Source organism: Pteropus alecto, unplaced genomic scaffold (assembly GCF_000325575.1).
Source record: "Pteropus alecto unplaced genomic scaffold, ASM32557v1 scaffold147, whole genome shotgun sequence".
Lineage (NCBI taxonomy): Eukaryota > Metazoa > Chordata > Mammalia > Chiroptera > Pteropodidae > Pteropus > Pteropus alecto.
This window is the reverse complement of record NW_006440648.1, coordinates 625,163-646,632: the sequence shown is the minus strand read 5'-3', so window position 1 is coordinate 646,632 and position 21,470 is coordinate 625,163. Positions and strand designations below refer to the sequence as shown.

The following is a 21,470-nucleotide window of genomic DNA, read 5'->3' as shown; positions in this document are numbered from 1 at the left end:
CGTCAAAAACAGGAATAAAAAATGGTAATAACAACATTCCTATCAACAAGTACCTCAAATGGAAAATAATTAAGTGCTCCAACCAAAAGATAGAGTGGCTAAATGAATAAGAAAACATGACCCCTACATATGCTGTCTACAAGAGACTCGCTTCAGATTAAAAGATACACACAGACTAAAAGGAAGGGGATGGTGAAAGATATTGTCTTGATGGACCTAGAGGGCATTGCACTGAATGAAATGGGAAGGATAGAGAGGGACAAGTATCACATGATTTCATGTACATGTGGAATCTATGGAACAAATAACAACGAAAAAAGCAGTAATAGACTCATAGTTACAGAGAATACTTTGAGGGCTGGTAGATGGGAAGCAGGTTGCAGGGTGGGAAAAAAAGGCAAAGGGATTAAGAGGTACAACTGGTATATTATTGTATACCACCTATAATTGAAAAAAAACCTCATTGAATTGTACAATGTAAATATGAGCAACTAATTGTCTATTATATTTCAATAAAGCCGGGAAAAATTTTAAAAAAAGAAAAAGCTGGTCATGACAGTTAGTGGAAGATGAGAGATGACCTTAATTTTTCCATGAAGAAGGAAGCATTTTCGAATATGTACTTATAGAGACAGGAGTAATAGTGGTGTATCCAGCTTGAAAGCAGGTACAAATTAGGAATAGCTGCTTGGTGGAACAGAATTGGTACCCAACCAGGGACACAAAGTGACTGCTAAGTGGCCCTAAGACTACAGGACTACAGCTAAGATGATGGAACATAAACCTATATAATACCAATTAACATAACTATGGGCTTTATTTCTTTGTAGCGATGTTTAGTAGTCAAGGTGTAAGAGCAGAGAACGTAGAGAACGACTTGGATTAGCAGGGCAGGTAAAGTGGAAGGATATGGGGCAAGTTGGAACAGATGAAGTGTTATACTACTAGGTCTTGGCTAGAGAGGGAAGAATAGGGGAAAAGGTGGAAAAAGAGGAGTTAAAAGTGTATAGGTCTCCATGGGACAGAGGAACCAGGCTAGCTGGTGTAAGAGTGTGAGAACTGGAGTATAAAAGCTCAAAGAACTATCAGTGCCAAGTGGTCAATAGATTGTATAAGGACATTCAAATCTCCTGGGAGGAGAGGAAGAATTAGGATGGAGAGAAAGGTAGTAAGGATATTCCCAAAGTCCTTAATGGAGAAGAGAGAGTAACTAAGAGAGGTACAGAAGTATAGCTAAGTAAAATAGACAAGAAAGGAAGAAGGAATTTTTTAAGGAGTAAGGGAAATACTATACCTACCATAGGCCCTGTGATTCATGGGATGTGGGAAAATAAGTAACCTTTATAGTAGAAGGTACAAAAGAAATGATATTCCTAGAAGGATAGTTAGGTTGCAGGTGATATAAGAGTTAGAGATATCTGGAAAAAAGTTTCCCAACCTTTTTAACTTCTCAGTTAACCAGACATCTCAGGTAGTGTCTGAGGCCTGAAAGTAGCAACTATATTTTCCTTAGGGGTCCAAATAAAGTGAAAAGTCACTGGTGGATAGGAAAAGATGCTCTATTTCACTAATGTTTGAAGAAATTCAAATTAAAACATGATATAAAATACATCACCTATTGGCAAAAATTAAAAAGACTGATGATAACCATTACTGGCAATGTAGAGAATTAGGCATTGTTGATGGGAATGGAAACTGATGTGACCTATTTGAAGGATAATTTGGCCACTTCTAGTAAAGTTTGAAATATTCATACTCTTTGACTCAGAAAATCTACTTCTAAAAAAATGTCCACACATATAAAGATATATATTCAAGAGTATTTGGTACAATAATGCCTGCATTTATAAAAAAAAAAAAACAAAAAAAAAACAAAGAAAAACAAACAAACAAAAAAATGAGAATAACTGAATTGTCCATTAAGAGAGGACTATGGTAAATTCACAAATTGGAACATGATACAGTCATTGAAAAGAATGAAGTAGTGCTGACTGAAATGACCTGGAAAATGTTCATCATACATTAAGCATAAAAAGTCAGATGCAAAACAATATGCACAGTAAAACAGCATTTTTACAAAATAATAGTAATAATATGTAAGTATATATGTTGAAAAACTCTAGAGCTGAACTGTCCAATATGGTAGTCACTAGCTAAAAGTGGCAATTTAAATTCAAGTTCACCAAGATTAAATAAAATTTAAAATTCAGTTTATGTCTCTCTAGCTACATTTCAAATGTACAATTGCCAAATGTGCCTAGTAGTTATTGTATTAGTATAGATCTAGAACATTTCTATCACAGAAAGTTCAAATAGTGCTGATCTAGAGGCATACACCTTAAACTATTAACAATGATGTATATGTTGTGGGGCAAACTAAAGGGAACATTTACATTTGATGTTATATATTTCTGAAATGTTTACTTCTTTGATAATGTACAGATACAACCTTTGTCATGAGGAAAAATAAATAAGATGATGAGAGAGAAAGAGAGAGGGAGGGGTATTATAGTGTTTTTGAAAATAAGAAGTTCACTTTTGCCAGGATTTTATAGGCAATGGGGAGCCATTGGAGGATCTGAGCTTAAAGTGATATTATCAGATGTACTAAAGAAAGATGACTTTAGAAGCGATTTAGTGGTCAAACTGAGGAGTAACTAAGAAAAATGCAAATTAGTAAAAAGTGAACAAGTTAGGAAGTTATTATAGTACTTTAAGCAAGGGATGATAAATGTCTTAACTAGGGAAGTAGCAGTAGAGACTAGGAAGAAATGATAGATGAGAAACATTTCTGTCAACTCGAATTGAAAAAAAAATTAAATGAAATAAAAAAATAAAAAGCAAAGAAAAAAAGAAAAATAAATAATTGTTAAAAAAAAAGAAAAGAATGACTTCTGAGGTACAGCTGATAGGAGTAGGCAACTGCCAGCTGGAGGAAAAGAGAGAATTCAAGGCTGACTGAGTTTTCAAGCTTGGGGTAAGGTGGTGGTGGAAATGAAATGGGGAGCAAAGGATAATTGTGAAATCCCAAGTCTATCTTTTTCATCCATTCATTTTAAATCAACAATATTTATAAGATTGCACTGTCTATTAAATTGATCCCTCTTCTCAATCCTCACTCTCTTTGTCTAATGAAGTCAGCTTCAGAGAAGGGAATATAGATGTATGGATATAAGACATGTGAAAAAGGAACAATATGAAGAATGGTTAGAACAGTGGGCTTGAAACAACTAAAGGGGTCACATAGTAACATTAATAACATATAACTAAAAAAATGTAGGCAACAAAACTAGGAAAACGAAAAAGCATTACGGATGGATCTTTAAGGTAGAAAATGACAGCAGATGGGTAAAAAGTCATTCTCTCCTTTTCTTTACTTCTATAAAATAACAGGGGTGAGATGAAGAGGGAGAGCTGTCATGTAGGAATATATATATAAACAAAACTTCAAAACAACAAAATGTATACTCTTAATTTCTTCTTCTTTTTCATCACCTAACAAATGATACAGAGGCCAAGGTTCTGGAGGTCAGAAAATAAGTGAGTCACCATGACTGAGTGATGAAGCCTGCCTGAACTGCATTGAGAGGCAGACCTACAGAAAGAAGTTAAAAATGTCTGTTTAATACTCAGAGCTCTGAATACCCATAGATACACAAGCTCTGCATTTATTTTACACCCACTCATACTTCCGCTTGATACCTTAGAATCAACACAAAAATACAACAGAGTATTTGACCATTAGAGATCATCTAAGAGGTTTTAATTTGGGGTATGAAGATCCATTTTCTGCACACATAGCCATATGTACATTTTTCCAGGGGGAAAATCATATTTCCAAAGGATTCTGTGGGCCTCCCAAAATTATAACATTACACTCTAGTCCAACTACCTTGTTTTACAGATGAAGAAACTGAGGCCCAGAGAAGGGATGAGATTTGCCAAGGTACACAGTAAATTAGTAGCAGAGCTGAATTTAGAAACTAGGCTTCTTTTCAATATTCTTCCCACCAGGATACACTGCTACCTCAAGAGATCCCATAATTAAAGTCAGTGCAAGTTCTTAAAAGTCCTGATTATTACCTTTGCAATGAAAATTCCAGCATCCATAATAGCTTTAATGTGTTTCAACCACCCTGAGCTCTCCAGGCCGCTAAGAAATTCACTCATTGTTGGAGTTTTCAATTCACAAACTAGGGTAGAAAAGGAAGCAGAGATTGAAATTCACAACCACCTCAGTTTACTCAGCAAGAAAGGGGACTAAGTGGGCTCTAAATTTGTAAATGAGAAAGCTGAGGTACAGAGCGGTTAAATGATTAGTTGGAAACCACACAGTGACTCAGGGATGGGCTAGAGCCTACCATATCTTCCAGTTCAGGTCTCTGCTTTCTTGAGTTGAAGAACCCACCCCCAAGCCCACAGAAATCTCTGAAAAGGGCCAGAAGACTGAGTCAGCATCCACAGGAAAACACATCTCCTCTGATTATAAAACACATCTGATCCTAATTCTACCCATTCTTCCTATCTCTGCAGGCCCTTAACATCTGTCCGTACTCCCATATCCACATCTACCCCCTGCAGCCCTGTGCAGTCTCAACAGATTGAAAACTATATATATGGCAGTTAAGTTTCATGGACTTTTCATTGGTTATCCAGCAGAGGGCAATCATTTGCCTCAAAATTCTGTGAAAAGTCCTGTTCCATACTCCTGTAAAACATTCTGGGACAAAAAAGAAAGGAGGAAGAAACCTAAGGAAGAAGAGCACTAATATCCTATAAAAGATGAAGACTGAAGAAACATGACCTTATATAAGGTCGTGTAAGGGAAAGGTCCTGGCCTGCAACATAAGTACAAAATTGAAGGAGAGAGAGAAAAACAGGGAGTTCACTAAAGAAAGCAGGTTTTTACTCTCTCTTCCTGAGTTGACATACCATATCATAGAATCCTGGGTGGTAACTTTGGGAAAAATGTTCTAGACTCATGAGCCCTTCTTATAAGGCCCCAGTCTCACCTTGCCCCCACACTGATGCCAATTATTTTACAGTGATGACAGATGACCCCAATTGTCTGATGTCAGCTTCATTCTTTTGAAGTCTGAACTCACCTCCTTTATCAGCACAGTAATGAAATCAGACTCCTTACAGTAGATTAAGTGAGATGATTTCTTACCTTGCGGGTGATACAATGAATCCCAAATTTATTTATACTTATGTTGACCTACCTACCCTTGAACACCACCCTCTGTAACTCTATAGAAATTATTTCCCCATAAACTAAACCCAGATGGATTCCACTCAGTTATGAAACTGCACATTAGTTCCACTGCCAGACCAACACTGCTATAATTCAGTACTATGTAAGTTGGATTCATATTATAGTCAAAAACCTTATCACCTATTGACTCTGTTCACCTGGTTGCTTTTATGTTTCATCCCAAATAAGGCATGCTTTTTGCATATATAATAAGGCAAAGCTACGGCCTCTGGCCTAGCCAAGGTAAAATCCCTATACCTTCCAAGAGTTTCTGCAGGCTGCTCCGCATCACATGGATATTCTCAATGCCCATGAACCTGAAGCGAATGTTGGCATAGTTGTCTTCGTTTTCATACCCCTTCCCAGCTGCTCTGTTGGCCATGGCATTCAACTGCAATCGTTGAGGACATAATAGAGCAGATTGGGCAGATGATGAAATAACAGGGTTTATCAATCTCAATGCCTTATTCTAAACAGTTTTAAATCTTACCCTTTTACAAAGAAGTTAAATCAGATGGGGTACATTCTGGGATGGAGAGAATTTCACTGGTTTTTAGATCAGGCATCTTAAGTAACAGTAGTATAAGGAAAGAAAGAGAGATTTAGTGCTTTGGTTTTATTGCTATAACCCTGCTTAAGAAAATGAAGGATATGGCAGCTATGAGGATATGTGATCTGAAGAACTGAAATAATAATAATTTTGAGCTTCCTATCACTAACAAATGTTTTCTCAGATTTAAAGTCTTTATGCTGTGAAACATGTAAAAGTTCAAAAATCTTTACAGCTGAGAAGCTCCAGAAAAAAGTCTAAGAACTTCAAGGCCAATTAATTTTTAAAAGCTATTCTAGAAAATGTCTAAAATATGCATGAGAAAATGATTGATTTTCACTCACTGATAAAATTGAAATGGAAATACCAAGACCTGTTTTAACACTATGTTAAGCTTGTAATCAGAATATTTCTAGGTCATAAGAATAATTCTGGGCAGGGTAGGGAATAAATGAGACTTGCAGAAAGAAGATAGTAATATAATAACTAGGAAACAGCCAAAATACCTTCTATGATAATACCCATCTTACTAATTAAATATTTTTCTGTTGTCTGGGCCTATTTTCTCATCTCCCAGTATTGTGTATTTCAGAAGGCAGGAGGAGCATGTATATGGACAGGGCATAGTTTTTGTATTAATAGAAAAGAATGCCATTAAAACCTCAAAAGCACAAACTCTTCATGTTAACACATTCAGGGAAAAAAGTCTGTGTCAAAATATTCTGTTTAGAATGCAAGATACGTGTGAAAGGGAGAAACATGATGGTAACCTATTTATCACACAGAGAATATCACTGAGATTTCATTAAATTAATGACAAATGTCAAAGGAACATCTATGGAGGTACAAGCAACAGCCAGATAGCAGAAAGGAAGTTTGCTATGATTGATGGATGCTTCAGCAGACAAAACAATAATTACAGCAGTCCCTATCCAGATCTGGGTAGCACTAGAAAGGCCAGCTACTACAGACAGCTAACAACATTTGTACCACTACAAACTCTTTGGGAATATGTCTGGAAGAGTTAAAGAATAGCTACATATCAGCAGCCTAATATTCAAGTAGGAAAGAGATAATATTTATGGAGCTCCTAGTAAGTGCCAGACACTGTACTAGATCCTTTACATTATCTCATTGAACCCTCACTACAGTCTCTAAAGATAAGTATTATTATTATTCTCATAAGAAAACAGTGTCAGAGAGGTGAACCAGTTTCAACCAGAATCATGGATAAGGGCTGAAGGCAACAGCTGGCCCCAGATTTATCTGACTCCTTAAAAATGCAATTTTGTCACTACAATACAGTTTCTACTAAAAGTACAAGTCTAGCCATTCAGAAGAGGTGGTGGGGGGCAGGGGGTGCTAGATATTTCTAAGCCTTCTGAGAGAGGAAAAAGGGACCCATTAAAAGGGGCCTTTTAGTCCTAGGTTTGGACAAAAGGCATCAGTACCTTAGCTTTTCAAAAGCTTGGTATGTTTCTCTTTACCATGTTAAGATTATTTAATCTTGATAAAAGATACAGATTTGATTAAACTCTTTCCAATCGTGAATGGCAGATGTAGTTATAGTTGAAGCAAGACAGCAAACTTTTGAGAAACTGAAAGATAATGCCTGAGCAGAAAGGGAAATTATTTTCCCTCTTGAGCCCAGTTAGTCTTAGGTAGATCTGGAGAATGACCAGTGAGAGATCCCCAAAATGGGGCAGAGAGCTGTCGAAGGCCACTATCTGGTTTCATGTGCAGCCAACTGCTCACCTCTGATGTCACAACTACCTGGCTTAGGCTTAGATCTAAATCACTAATTTAGTAATCACTAGTTAGCAATGAAACCTCCTAGTCAGCCATGCTTCCCACGTCGAATTACAAGCAAACTTATTTCTTTCTGGGGCTGATTGTAAAAAGGGCAGTCTTTAAGAAAAGGGAATCTGTCCTTTACTTGCCTCATAGGGCACTATTAATTCTTCAACAATCCCTAACAAAGATAGACAATATATTGAAGGTCAAGGAATTAATACAGAGAGTTTAGGTTGATACTTAAGTTGATCTGAGGACCCTCCTTTCTATGACATTCACGTTTGAAAGGGACAGATCATGCAGTATCTGACTCTTGGAAAGATCAAGAAATTTCACTATGACCATGTCCACTGCCAAAATCCATTGCAAACTTATGTTTCTGCTTTTCTTTTTCTCTGGGACCAAGATTTAAACTTCACTTCATTGAACTTGGAAAAACTTAATCAGCAAATAGTGCTGGGTGCTAAAAAAAAATATTTCCACATAAGCTAAAGAATTTTTGTTAATATTTGTTAATTTGTGAACCTGGTTCCTTCAGGAAACATCAAAGTATCACTAACCCACTGCAGTTTCATATATTATTTACAAAAAGATATGTTGGTACTGATAAGTTTCCAGTATTAAGTCTAAGTGCTTTCTCTGATAATAAATTTACACCATAGAAGAGGAATACTGAAAATTCTGATTGATGAACAGATTTAGCGAAAAAGATGAGGGAACATCAAAGAATCTCCAGGCATTCAATTCAGATGTCACAAATTCAGGAGGTGGAAAAGCCAAGTTATTCAAAGTAACTTTGAAAGAATCAAGAGTATCTCACAGTCTTGCTTGACAGCGACAGGCTACAATAAAAGGAGCTCCAAAAGGCTTGCTCAAATTATTTTACACAATGTCTGACACAATAAGCCCATATACACAAACCTAACTTTCCCAATAACACTGCAAAGCTCAACAGGTAGGAATGGGGATTACAAAATAAGTGAAGTAGGAATATCAAAGAAGTCACTGATAGATACCTTTGGTCTTGTGTCTACAACATACATAAACTGGCTCCCTGGGTTCGTTTGGCTAATGGCCTCTAGCAAGAGCTCATCATCTACGCAGCGAGTGTAAAATCCAGATAGAGGCTGACTACAGCGGCAAATAGCAGCCTGTAAGGAAAAATGTGACAATTGAGTAATCACATGCACAGATGGTCAAAATCCTCTTTGATCCCAGGTTGGGTGAGCAGAGAAAGATGAGCCAACTCAGAGTAGTGAAGCAAAGAGAGATGTATCTCTGAAGCCTAGCTACTCCACTGACACTGGGCTCAGCTTCCAGCCTCTCCCAGGCATGTGGGCTTTATTACCACAAACTGCTGCTCAGAATAGTCTTTTTTTTCCCTTCTACAAGGCTAAGATTCTTAACCCAGTCTTGGCAAATCCAGACTATAAGAAAATCACATCTTGAGTAAGTAGTTCTTTAATAAAATTCTATTCTCAATATTTATTAAGCTAGTATTTTTCTGAAACTTCTCTGCTTTTCATGGTCCCAGTAATATCACCCATATAAACCAGAGGCTTGCAGTGGCAGCAGAATTCAAGATACAGCAGAGATTTAGAGTGTCTAAAGAGAGAAGGGTTCACTTATTAATGTCAAATCTGAGAGACTAGTTTGTTTTGAACCATTTCGATATAAAAACAACACAGCTATTTAGCAGGCATGTCTGGTAATGATTAGTTAATGGACTGCATTGCAGTTCAGTGTAGTTTTTAATGAATCTGCTCACCTTGATAGTTTGACACAAAGACACCCACTTGTATCACTATACTCTTTAGCACCTGACTAGTTACCTATTTTGATCATGATTATTTTTCTAACTCCAGATCTCAGAATGACCACAAAAGGCAAGAACTATTATCCCTTCCTATGGAAGGGGACTCAAATGGAGGAGTCAAGTGCTTTTTCCTACTACCTTAAATTATATTAAAAGTAGTGAAAAAGAATCGAGGACATCTACGTTCTAGTGAGACAGCACAGCCTGCAAATTTCCTTTCATACAATCGGCTCCCTTTCATTCAACAACTTATCATCAAGCTGGAGCCCTCAGAAAAGGAAAGAAACAAATGAACACACAAAAAATGTCATTTAATATCTGTACAACATTTTACAATCTATGAAGTACACATGTACTTTCCCTCATGTGACCTGCTTAAAAACCCTCAGAAGTATTAAAATTCAGAGAAGTAACTTGCTTGATATCACATAGTTAGTAAGTGGCAGTGATGGGACTTAATCCCAGGTCTTCTAGAGACAAGTTTAATTGTCATGAGAGAAGTTTGCTCAACTCACATTGTTCTCTTTGTAGAGGTAGGAGAGCACAGGCATTCGTTCTTTACTTCTGAACTTCGAACTTCCAACCACCATTCCCAAGGTAACGGATTTAGGAACCACTACTGCAGGAGGGTAAGTACTGCATATCTAAAAAAAATTCAACTTTTTAAGCTATATATTTTTTTACATTTTCCACTTGCTACCAATAGATTGGAATAGCAATCACTCAAGCATTAGCTGCCCAGTATTTAACCTCTTAGAAGCATCCATTCCTCAGAAATAGGAACAAAAATATCCTTGGTGTAACAGCTTTTCCAAGTATGCCAATATTTTCTAGAAAGGAAGTTATCAAGACATAGAAGAACAAAATGTACTAACATTATAGGTAGAAATGCATATTACAGATAGAAACACACAAATAACCCTACCTTGAAATTCCTACATTTGCCTATCAGAGCAAATAATATATATTGTAAATAACTAAACTAAAACAAATACTGAAATATAAGGCAGACAGGTGGAAAAGAAGAAAACATGATTTACTCCTTAAAATGCATACTACATTCCCAGTATACACATCTTGAAGGCCTTTAAAACACTAGTCTGGGGGTGAAAGTACTGACATTTTAGGTGTGACTTACTCTATAAAGGGGGTCAAATATGTGGTGACAGAAAGAAATCTAACTATGGGAGATGAACACACAGTGTAAACATATATATGCCTTACTGTTAAAGTGTACAACTGAAACTTATTGGATTTCGTTAACCAATGTCACCATAAAAAAAAAAAAACTGATACATTTTCTCAAATTTATCAGCTTTTAGTGGTTGATTACCAAAATATTTCTTTTTAAAGATACGGTGACAAAATATTAAAACAGCATGGACCTGACATTGCCAAATTAATTCTAATCATTCATTTAACTACAGAACACCCTTAAATATTTGAGTGTTGACAATGGATCAAACAAATAAAAAATATGAATAGGCAAAAAATTCAAGATGGATCAGATTAAATACTCTATGTAACTCATTAAAGTCAATATCCTCATAATGCAGAACAATTGAAAGAGAAAGAGTTCTCTACTCATCCCCTTACCTCGACTTAGACTTTGTAGAAGTAGGTAATACAAAGACAAATAAATGGAACTTCTCTATCAACTCAGAAGGCTACAAGCATCCCAAGTGCCAAACACTTGTTTTCCTTCTGTGCATCTGAAACTTTGGTAAACACTAGGCAGAGAGTGCCTACATGACTAGCCCCCAATAAAAATCCCAAGCTTCCCTATAAACAACATTTTCTATATGTTATCATAATATGTTGCTAGAGGAATTAAGCACGTTCTATGTGACTCCACTGGGAAAGGACTCTGAAGCTTATACCTTGTTTTCTCTAGACTTTGCCCCTTTTCCTTTTGTTGATTTTGCTTTGTATCTTTTCTCTGTAATAAATCACAGCCACAAGTATGACTATATGCTATCCCATGAGACCTCCTAGTGAATCACTAAACCTAAGGAATGTTTTTTGGAACAACCGCCCCCCCACACACACAGACACATTCCCAGACCTCAATATTTAGCCTAGAGTTCTTCCTTGACATCCTGACTCAAACACTTGTTTTTAAATACTTGATATATTTTGAATAAACTTGAACTCAAATCTAAAACTGAAAACACTGCCCTCTTCTTGTGCTCCTTATCTTGGTTCACATATCCATTACCTACTTGTTCACCTAAGCCAAAAACCAGGAAACCTGGGATGCATACTAAAATTCTCCCTTTCTCCAGCCACATTATTTTGTCAAGATTCTTTCAATTGTACCACTTAAATATCTCTTAAAACCATCTCTTCCTCTCCATCCATAGTCATTGTCTTAGTTCAGGTTCTCATCACTTTTCATATTCTTCTGCATTCTTAGCTCTAGCAAACCAATTCTCCATACCACTACAAAGTTATCTTTCTAAAATACAAATATACTCACATTCCTTTTCAGCTTAAAATACTCTAGTGACTTCTGTCTTCCGAGTAATGTTCAAATTCCTTAATTTGGCCATGAAACTCTTCATGATCTGACTTCACTTCCTGATCTCTTTCCTTCTCTATTTGCATAAATTTAGATAGATTTCCTTTTCCAGGCTATTTCCCAAAGTATCAGGCTGTTTCTGATTTCCCAGTCTGAGTTTCATACCCTTCATCTATGCACCAACAGTGCTCTGTGTTTTAGACTATGAGAACTCTGACTCAGTGTACTGAGTACTGCAGGTACTTAATAAATGCTTATTGCATGGCTGAATGTCAAATGAAAAGGAGAGATTATGATTTTGTTTTCTTTTTTCAAAATGTTATTTGATGATATTCATGTGTTTTAATGTTTAAATGGACCTAAAGGAAAACAACAAGGACAAAATTACCTCATAGTTTCTGTTGGCATCTGTTATGGTCCAGTACCTGTTGGGTATTCCCATACGCCTAAAGTCTGACATTGGGTCAATCAACTTCCATCCATTTTCCCTCATCTCTTTTGAGGACTTGGGATTATAAGAAAAAGCATATAGATCTTCAGGTAATGCTGGAGAATAGAGACAGGCATGAAAACAAAGTAATAATGACTATAACTTAACATCAAATAATGTAAAAAAAAAGGCTAGATTTCCTTTCTCCTGAAAGGAATATTTGTCAAGCAGCCCCAGAAAAGGACAATGATCTGTGTACAAGGTTGCCTTTATATCAGGAATGAGAACTGGATATTGTTTCAGAGTCCTCTTTTTAAAATGTTTTAATATTTTGTGATATCAATACAAAGCAGGAAAATTTTGTCTGGCTTCCTGTGAACTGCTGGGTAATGGACCCAACTAAGTTCAAAGTTTCACATGCTGGGAAAGTGGTCCTTATAAACTGTTTTTCAACTGAGCTTCAATGTCCTAAGTGTACTGTTTGTGGTAACATGTTACAAAATATTAACACTGTTCTTGCACTCTATTTATCAGGCCAATACCTACTTCTGGCTGATAAATGGCCAGGTCTTCTCTTCTTCTGGTCAACCCCATTTCCCCCCTTCATAATATGCAGCATGTAATTGATAACTCATTTGACCAATTTATGTGGCAACGAATTCTCCAGAGAGGAATGGAATCTGCCAGAGCCTTACACAGTGTTGGGCTGGTTGACATGTAACCTCTGCCAATAAAATACCAGCAAATTCTAAGGAATTATTCTAGGGAATAGGTGGAAGAAAATGGGAGGGAAAATGTAGGAACACAGAAATTCTACAGACTAAAATCAGAGGAAGCTGATGGGTTAGCCGTCTAGGGATGGGGCTGGGGGATGAAAGTGAGGCTGAAGAAAGGAGATATAACTGCATAATTAAGGACTCTTGATACTACCAATTTGTATTTCATAATCAATAATATTGTAATAAATATGCATAGTGCCAGGTAGGTACTAGACTAATTGGGGAGAATCACTTCATAAATTATATAAATGTCTAACTACTATGTTGTACACCTGAAACTAATATGAAACAATATCAAATATTAACTGTAATTGAAAAATTAAAAAACTAAAAAGGACTGCCTTAGTCTTCTAGCTGGAACTAAAAGTAGGGGTGGGAATAGTGGACCAAAAATAAAGTGTCCAGGACAAGAGGAAACAAATTTTGCTCCAAAGCAGACTTCCTTCCTGAACTGATGAAAAGAAATTCACAAGTTGACACTTAAAAGGAGGGAATGAGAGAAGGAAATAACATCTATTAAACATCTACTATATAGCATGTACAGAGTAAAATACAGAAATACATTTAACCCTCAAAACAACCCTGTGGGGAGCTATACTATCACTACTTTTACAGATGAGGAAGTTGAGTTCAGAGATTATATAACTTGTCCAAATACCATGGAGCTGGTAAGTGGTGGAGCCCAGATCCAAACTCTGCCCTGTTTAACTTCATAGCCCATGATCTTTCCAGTATGTAATTCTGGGGAATAAAATGAATGGTTTCAGACAAAAATACTGTCATAACTACCTGGCTGAGAAAGCTTGAGCAGCGAAATATAAACCTCATGGCATACAACGTCAGAGTCTAAAACAAAATGGGCTACCCGGAAGTTCTTACAATGGAGAATCAGAGGACAGCCCAGGCTAGTGATGGGTAACTTCTCCACAGTGGCAATGTGATGCAATGCAATCTACAAAACAGAAAAAAATAAATAAATAAATTTTCACAGACATGCACTAGTTATATTACCAGTGTGCCTTACTCTCAGTAACGGTAACAGCACTGCTAGAGCTATGATCACATCTACAGCCTTCAATCATCCTTCATAAGGCACAACTGGGTTTTTCTCAAACAGAAGTAAACAGTGGTAAAGCAATGAGAAGCAAATTGCAGTGTTATAAAACTCTCTCCTTAAGAATATAAGGTTATCAGTCTTGTGAGGTAATTGAAATAAACTGGCTTAATATAGATGATTTCTAGTATGCTATGGTGGAGCTTACAATCATAATAGAATAATTGTCACAGCGAAAAAAAGAATTTCCTTTTGTTCTACCAAATTACTAATTAAAATGACTAATAACTGGCATTGTGCTCGATTCCTTACAAGGTAATCCATGACTATTAATTATTAAATCCCTGTAATAACCTTTTGAGATATAATCATCCCATTTCAGGAAGAAACCAAAGTTCTGAGAAGTAGAAGTGAACTGGGAAGAGGAGAAAAGTGAAGCAGATGAAGGCTGAGAAGAACTTCATTAACAGTACTGAGTAAATAATCCTCCTTTGATCTGTAGAAATAATTCACATAAGTTCTCCCTTCCAGATCTAGTCCCCTGGGTTTGAAATAATACCCAATAAGAATATATCTAGGGAAAAGTGAGCTTCCTATAAATGCAGGTAGAAAGGAGAAAGGCTCATGTCACAGTACTAAAGAAATGATTCCTAAACTTTTAGAAATGGAAGGGTCAGTACTAATTATGTAATCAAACCACCTTATTTTACAGATGAGGAAACTGAAGCCCAGAGAACAAGAGTCATTTACCTGAGGTCATGTAGCTAGTTAGTGCATAGCTGAGTCTAACGAGAACCAGCTCTCCTGAATCCTCTTTTGGCATTCTTTTCATCACACCAAAGGGAACAAAATAAAATCTTGTATGGGGAGAGCTCATGGTGTTTTCAAAAGAAAGTATTAAAATTCAGCTGAACCTTGAACAATGGGTTTGAACTTTGCAAGTCCACTTATATGTGGATTTTTTCAAAATAAATATACAGTTAGCCCTCTGTATCTGTGGGCTTCACATCCACAGATTCAACCAACCGAGGACCAAAAACAGTATTTTCAATCCATGGTTGGGAATCCACAGACACTATATGTATTGTTGCATGCCATTTTCTATAACAGACTTGAGCATCGATAGATTTTGGTATCCGTTAGGGGGTTCTGGAACTAATCCCTCACAGATACCAAGGGATGACTGCAGTTAAATTTTTTAAAAGTCAAAAGTTATATGCAGATTTTCAATTGCACAGAGGTCAGCACCCCTAACCCTCACATTGTTCAAGGGTCAACTGTACTTATTTCATATGTATATTCAGTTTAATTTATTTTATACTTATACAATAGTATTTACCATGTGCCAGGCACTACTAAGCACTTACAACATTAACATTTTTATCTCATAACAAGGTTCTTATTACTATCCCTATTTTACAGATGAGAAAAGTGAGATACAGAGAAGTTTAAATAACTTGCCTGATGTTACAATGGTAGTAAATGCTGAAGCTGAGATTATACCCTGAGCAGACTGGCTCTAGAGCCTACAATTTTAATCACTATGCTATGCTATATACCAGAAACATGTTGTACTTCTTATAGAGAGGTCTCAGCATAAATCTGGCTGATTAAGTTAAGATTAAATGATGCTACTTTAGGATAGGGAGGGCATAAAGTAATGTTAGAGGTGATATGCTAATTAGAAAACATTGTTAAAAGGTATAACAAGAAACACACAACATGCACCCTGTCTTAGGTCAGAGAGATGGTCTAAATCATTGACACCCAAGATGTAGTCAAAGAGCTATCAGCATCACCCGAGAGCTTTTTAGAAATTTAAAATCTTAGGCCTGAGAGTCTGTATTTTTAATAAGCTCCTGGGTGATATGAATACTGCTGGTTACTGGACCACATTTATGGGTAGCAAGGCTTTAAATTACTTCAGGATGCTTGTCAATTAGGCTCAGAAAATGAGCAGAGACTACTCTACCTAAAAATATTGAGGAAAAGTCCCATGTAGTTTACAATGACTAAGATGACTACAGTTAATAACTTGAGGGATGAGGAGTCATACAATTCAATCTATGAAAACGCCCCTAGAATAGCTTCTTTGAAGGAAAGCTTTTAAGCAATTAAACTACTTGAAATTTCAAGAAACTACCATATGCAACTCTTCAAGACCCTTTGAAATTTCTTCTCATGAACATACCCATGTTTCTTTCCGGGATGCACCAGAAGCCTCCACATAGATCAGGTGAGTTACAGTAAGATATAAAATCCCATTCGGTGGTTTCTTATCCATATAACGATCCAGTAATTTCACATTTTCTACCTGTTATTTGGGGGAAAAATATTGATGAAGTCATCAACTCACCAACTGCGATTAAACTGAGATAATTCAAAACAAGATAAATGCTGTTAATCTATTACAAACTTCTTTGAAGCTTTCTAGTTCCTGCCACAGTAGCAAACTAGTAATGATCTATGTTTCCTTTTCCTGAATCAGCCCTGGAGAAACTATAAAAATGAGAAAGAAACATGGATTCCAGAAAGGATTAAAATTCTAAATGATGTTATCATGATGGGGTAGGTGTGGGTGGAAGATAAATGAGAAATAAGAGCCTGCTGAAGTACTTGTTGGAGGGAAGTTGCAGTTGTAATATGCATAAAAATCAATAGGGGTAAATAACATGAGGTTAGATCTTCAGTTGAAGGGCAAGAAACTTTAAATATAACTTTCTATAAAGCAGGGGAAAACGTGACCTATCCAATGGAAAGCAGAAAAGGAAAAAAGTAAAAGAAAAGCAACAACAAAAAAGAGAGTACCATAAATAGAAAGTATAAAATGAAATGCCAGAAATACGTCCTGATATAAGAGTAATTACAACAATTACACATGAACTAAACTTACCAATTAAAAGACAGATTTACAGACTAGATTAAAACAAAAGACCCAACAGTACTGTCTAGAAGAGATACATTTTAAAATAAATAGATGTAAACAAGTTGGAAATAAAGGATAGAAAAGATATTTTAGGCAAATATGAACCAAAACAAAGCTGGTGTGGCATTCTCAATATCTGACAAAATAAAATTAAGTGACAAAGAACAATATGACAAGAAGATATATTCATCATAAACATATATGCATATTACAATAGAGTTTCAAAATATACCTTGTTGATGTACTTGCCTGTAGCAGAACCGCAGAGAGAAAAAGAACACTTGAATATTTTAACACTCTAGTTAGGAATTGATAGATCAAGTATACAAAAACAAAAAACAAAAACAAGTAGAAATACAGAACCCTTGCACAGTACAACTAAAAAGTGCAAGCTATTAGAACAAAGTAGAACTCTATATCCAACAGAAAGAGAACATATAATCATTCAAGACAACAAATGTAACGGAAATTGTAACTGCACACTAACCACACACGGGCTTCATTTCTTTGATATAGCTTTTGTTCTCTGATTCATGCAGGCTTTACCTAATGCATTAGTATTATAACTCACTTGCTTTTTCTGCCCTTACCCTTCCACCTTTGTATGCCTACTCCCGTAGTTTTCTGATTTATTTTCTTGAATACCATCGGGAATAAAGCCTGTCCTACGAGAAATTGTAAAGTTAGGTTTAACTGTATTAGTGTTAAGTCTCATGTAATATTCAAAGTAATCATAATAAGCATAACTAAACTATGTAGACAGGCCTTGAAAACTAGAAAGCAAATGCACTTTAGAACTTGTCCTCTAACACCAGGTCTTATTTCAAGTTCAAGCATTCCATGATAAATTATTGTCCCACGAGTCCATTATAGGTAGATTAACAAAACTTCCATAAAAATAGAAATGAGAAAATGACAGTGGGGATTGTAACTGTGATTGTCATGGTTTTATTGTAGTCTTATGGTTGTAACCATTTTTTTTCTTTTTCCTTTTTGTCCTTACAATCTCACTCTCATATTTTATGTATATAAAAATGTCTTGTTAACTAATGTGTAACTTGTAGATAAATAGCTTGCTTGATTGAGAAGTCTAGGAACAGACTTCAAAGGGAGCTAGCTTGGTTCCTCGACCATTTCGTGACAGAAGATTGACTGCAAAATCCTCTCTTAGATGAAGGAAACCAGACCTATGCTCTGCCATAACAGCTCCAGGATGTTTATCAGAACAGGCTGCGAAGGACAGTTCGTTCTGCTGACTTGCACCATAAAAGAAATCCTTACCCTCCTCCTTACTCCTCTCCCTATTTTGACTCTGAGCTTGAGACTTCAACATGAGAAATAAGCCAAGGCTGAAAGGAAAGATAAGTGGCCTCAGGCTACCTCCTCCCCTCCAATCCTGGAATTTCTCCTTTATCCCTTACTCAACCTTCTCCCTGCAGCTTTAGAATTTCTCCCTATCCCTTTCTCAACCCTCTCCCTATAACCCTTGCCTACACTAAAGTGGCAAAATGGCCTTTGTGACAATAGTTGGTCATCTTCTCAGGGTGCCCACTCTTAAATAAACCTGCTTTCCTTCCCTCAAAATCTTCGTTTCTCACTTATTGGCTTATGAGTGTCAAGCAGCCAAACCTGAGTTTGGTAACACAAAGAGAACACTTCCAAAAAGATACCATGATAATGGCTTTTAAGGAAGCCTCAATAAATTCCAAAGACTCAATATTACACAGTATACCTTCTCCAACCATAATACAATGACATCAGAAATTAATAACAAAATAATAGTCAAAATTAGCATATATTTGTAAACAAAATAGCATATTAAGTTAATCTTGGGTTAAAAGGAAGTCATAAATAAAATTAAGAAATATTTTAAAATAAATAATAAAAATACAACAAATGAAAATCTGTGGCACACAGCTAAAGCAGAACAAAGAAGAAAATGTATAGCTTTAAGTACATTTATCATGAAACAAGAGAGATTAAAAATAAACTGGTTAAGCATTCAATGCAATGAAAAAAGCAAAGAACATAGAAACAAGGAAGATAAAAAACAGAAATTTATAAGCAGAGAATCCACCCCCCATACACACATACACACACAACAACAACAACAACATAAAAGATGTGCAAACTAGAATTTGATTCTTTAAAAAAGTAAATAGATCTTTGATAAGAGTATTCAGGAAGAAAAGGGGAAAAGGCAACTAAAATACAGAATGAAAAAGAGGAAACAAAATTTTAAATGAGAGGAAACAAAAGAGGTAACAAAAATTTTAAATGAGAGTATTATGAGCAATATGCTAATAAATTGAAAAGCTTATATGAAGTGAAAAAAATCCAATAAAAATATAAAATAGCAATGATAGTCAAAGATTTTCTCTACAAAAAACCTCAGGCCCAGATGATTTTATAGATGAATTCTACCAAACTTTGAAGAAAGTTAATGACTACTTTAGCCAATTGATTCCAGCCATTGGAAAAATAATGATGGTTAGTCTGTTTTATGAGGCTAGTGTAATCTTGATTCTAAAACCAAACAGACAACTATAAGAAAAGAAAATTTAGACACATTTCACTTATGAAATGTAGATGCAAAAAATCCAAATAAAAATTAGTTATGAATCAACAGTATATTTTTAAAAATACATTTGATCAAGTATAATTTATCTCAAGAAAGTAAAGATTGTTCAAATCAGAAAATTTCAATATGCTAAATCACATAATAGATTAAAAGAGTAAAGAAGGGAAGATTTGCTCTACTAGAAATTAAGACATATGCAAAGCCATGAAAAAGAAGAAAAAAAAACTGTAGTACTAGTGCAAGAACAGAAAAATACACCATTGGAAAAGGATCAGAGCTCAAAGGCAGATTAATGTATAAATGGAAGCCTAATATAGCACAAATATGGCACTACAAATTGATGGACAAAAGATAAGAGCATTTACTAAATGTGTTGGGGAAACTGTATTAGTACATGGAGAAAAATAAAACCAGATCTCTAAAAAACACCATACACAAAAGTGGACTCTAGGTATATCTATATGTAAAAGGTAAAACTACAAAGTAACTAGGAAAAAAAATGCAGAATACCTTGGATCTTGAGAAAGGGAAATATTTAAAAGTTAATAACAGAATGGGAGAAAATATGTGCAATGTCTAAAACTAACAAGAGATTATTATCTGGACTATATAAGGGACTCCTGCAACTCAGTAAGAAAAAGACAGAGGCCCTAAATAGAAAAAAAAATGGCAAAACATAAGAACAGAAAATTATACAAGAGAAAATCCTACAAGCATACAACCAGGAAGATGCTCAAAACATCGGTAATCATAGAAATGAACATTAAAATGAAAAGATATTGCTATAAGACTGACAAAAAAGTGGAAGGCTAGAAAATGCCAAGTGTTGGCAGGGTTGTAGGGATATATGAACCTTTATCATCTACTACAACTGGGGTGGAGAGAACATTATAGATAGGTGGGGCCATTCAGAAAGGGCAATCTAGTACTACATAATCAAAGTAAAAATACATACTCTATGACCCATATTTTCATATAGGCCCATAAAAGGCCATATGCAAGGATAGACATGCCCATCATTTGGAGATTAGATAGGTCAGATATGCGAGAGTATTAAGCAGCTAATAGAAGCAATGAGTTAGAGGTACACATAGCAACATAAATGGATCTAAAAAGAAACAAAAACAAAAAACATGAAAAAAATAAGAAACAATGATATACTGAAGACTTAACTAGTTACATAAATTAAGAATTCATGCATATAAAACCGCCATATTTTGAAGGATATGTTCAAATATAAATATGGTATTAATCATATTAGAATGCTTGCCTATGATAGGGGAGTAAAACAGGAAAAAGGAGGGCTAAATAAATAAGTAAATAAAACAAGAGACAGCCTTGTATTGACCAGTGATGATAACGTACCATGAATCGAGGAGCATGTAATAAACTAAATCCTATCCATCTGAGGTTAAAAAATAGAAATAAACAAAAAGCCACCTTTCCTTTTCAGAAATATGGAAAATAATCTTAGACATTGAAAAGGTATTCTATAATATTGCCTCTTTAACTCATTCACACTCATGATTGTATCCCAACATCCTTAGGTATCATGATTCTAAATTACAAAGGGAGAAATGAAGAAGTGCCTAAGATCACAGCAAAACATAAAATACTCAGCCCAATGCTCTTTTAATTTCATGTATTCTCATGGCAACATCCAGAAGTCATCAGTCAAAAGTAGATCAATTACTACACAGGCAAATTGTATGTGGCTGAGAGAGATGACACAGAAATCAGAGAGATGACACAGAAATCAGAGAGA

The 21,470-nt window shown here is 35.6% G+C and overlaps 1 protein-coding gene across 1 annotated transcript in view; it reads right to left on the bottom strand.

Moving 5' to 3' along the window:
- MTMR8 (myotubularin related protein 8) overlaps positions 1-21,470 on the bottom strand; it is a 142,740-nt gene that overhangs the window by 94,613 nt on the left and 26,657 nt on the right. The window contains exons 2-8 of the mRNA XM_015593975.2: positions 16,390-16,512; positions 13,934-14,096; positions 12,324-12,481; positions 9,930-10,058; positions 8,615-8,749; positions 5,513-5,645; positions 4,084-4,193 (exon numbers count right to left, since the gene is read on the bottom strand). Of these exons, the coding sequence (XP_015449461.2) occupies positions 4,084-4,193; positions 5,513-5,645; positions 8,615-8,749; positions 9,930-10,058; positions 12,324-12,481; positions 13,934-14,096; positions 16,390-16,512 (951 nt within the window). The remainder of the gene's footprint in view (positions 1-4,083; positions 4,194-5,512; positions 5,646-8,614; positions 8,750-9,929; positions 10,059-12,323; positions 12,482-13,933; positions 14,097-16,389; positions 16,513-21,470) is intronic.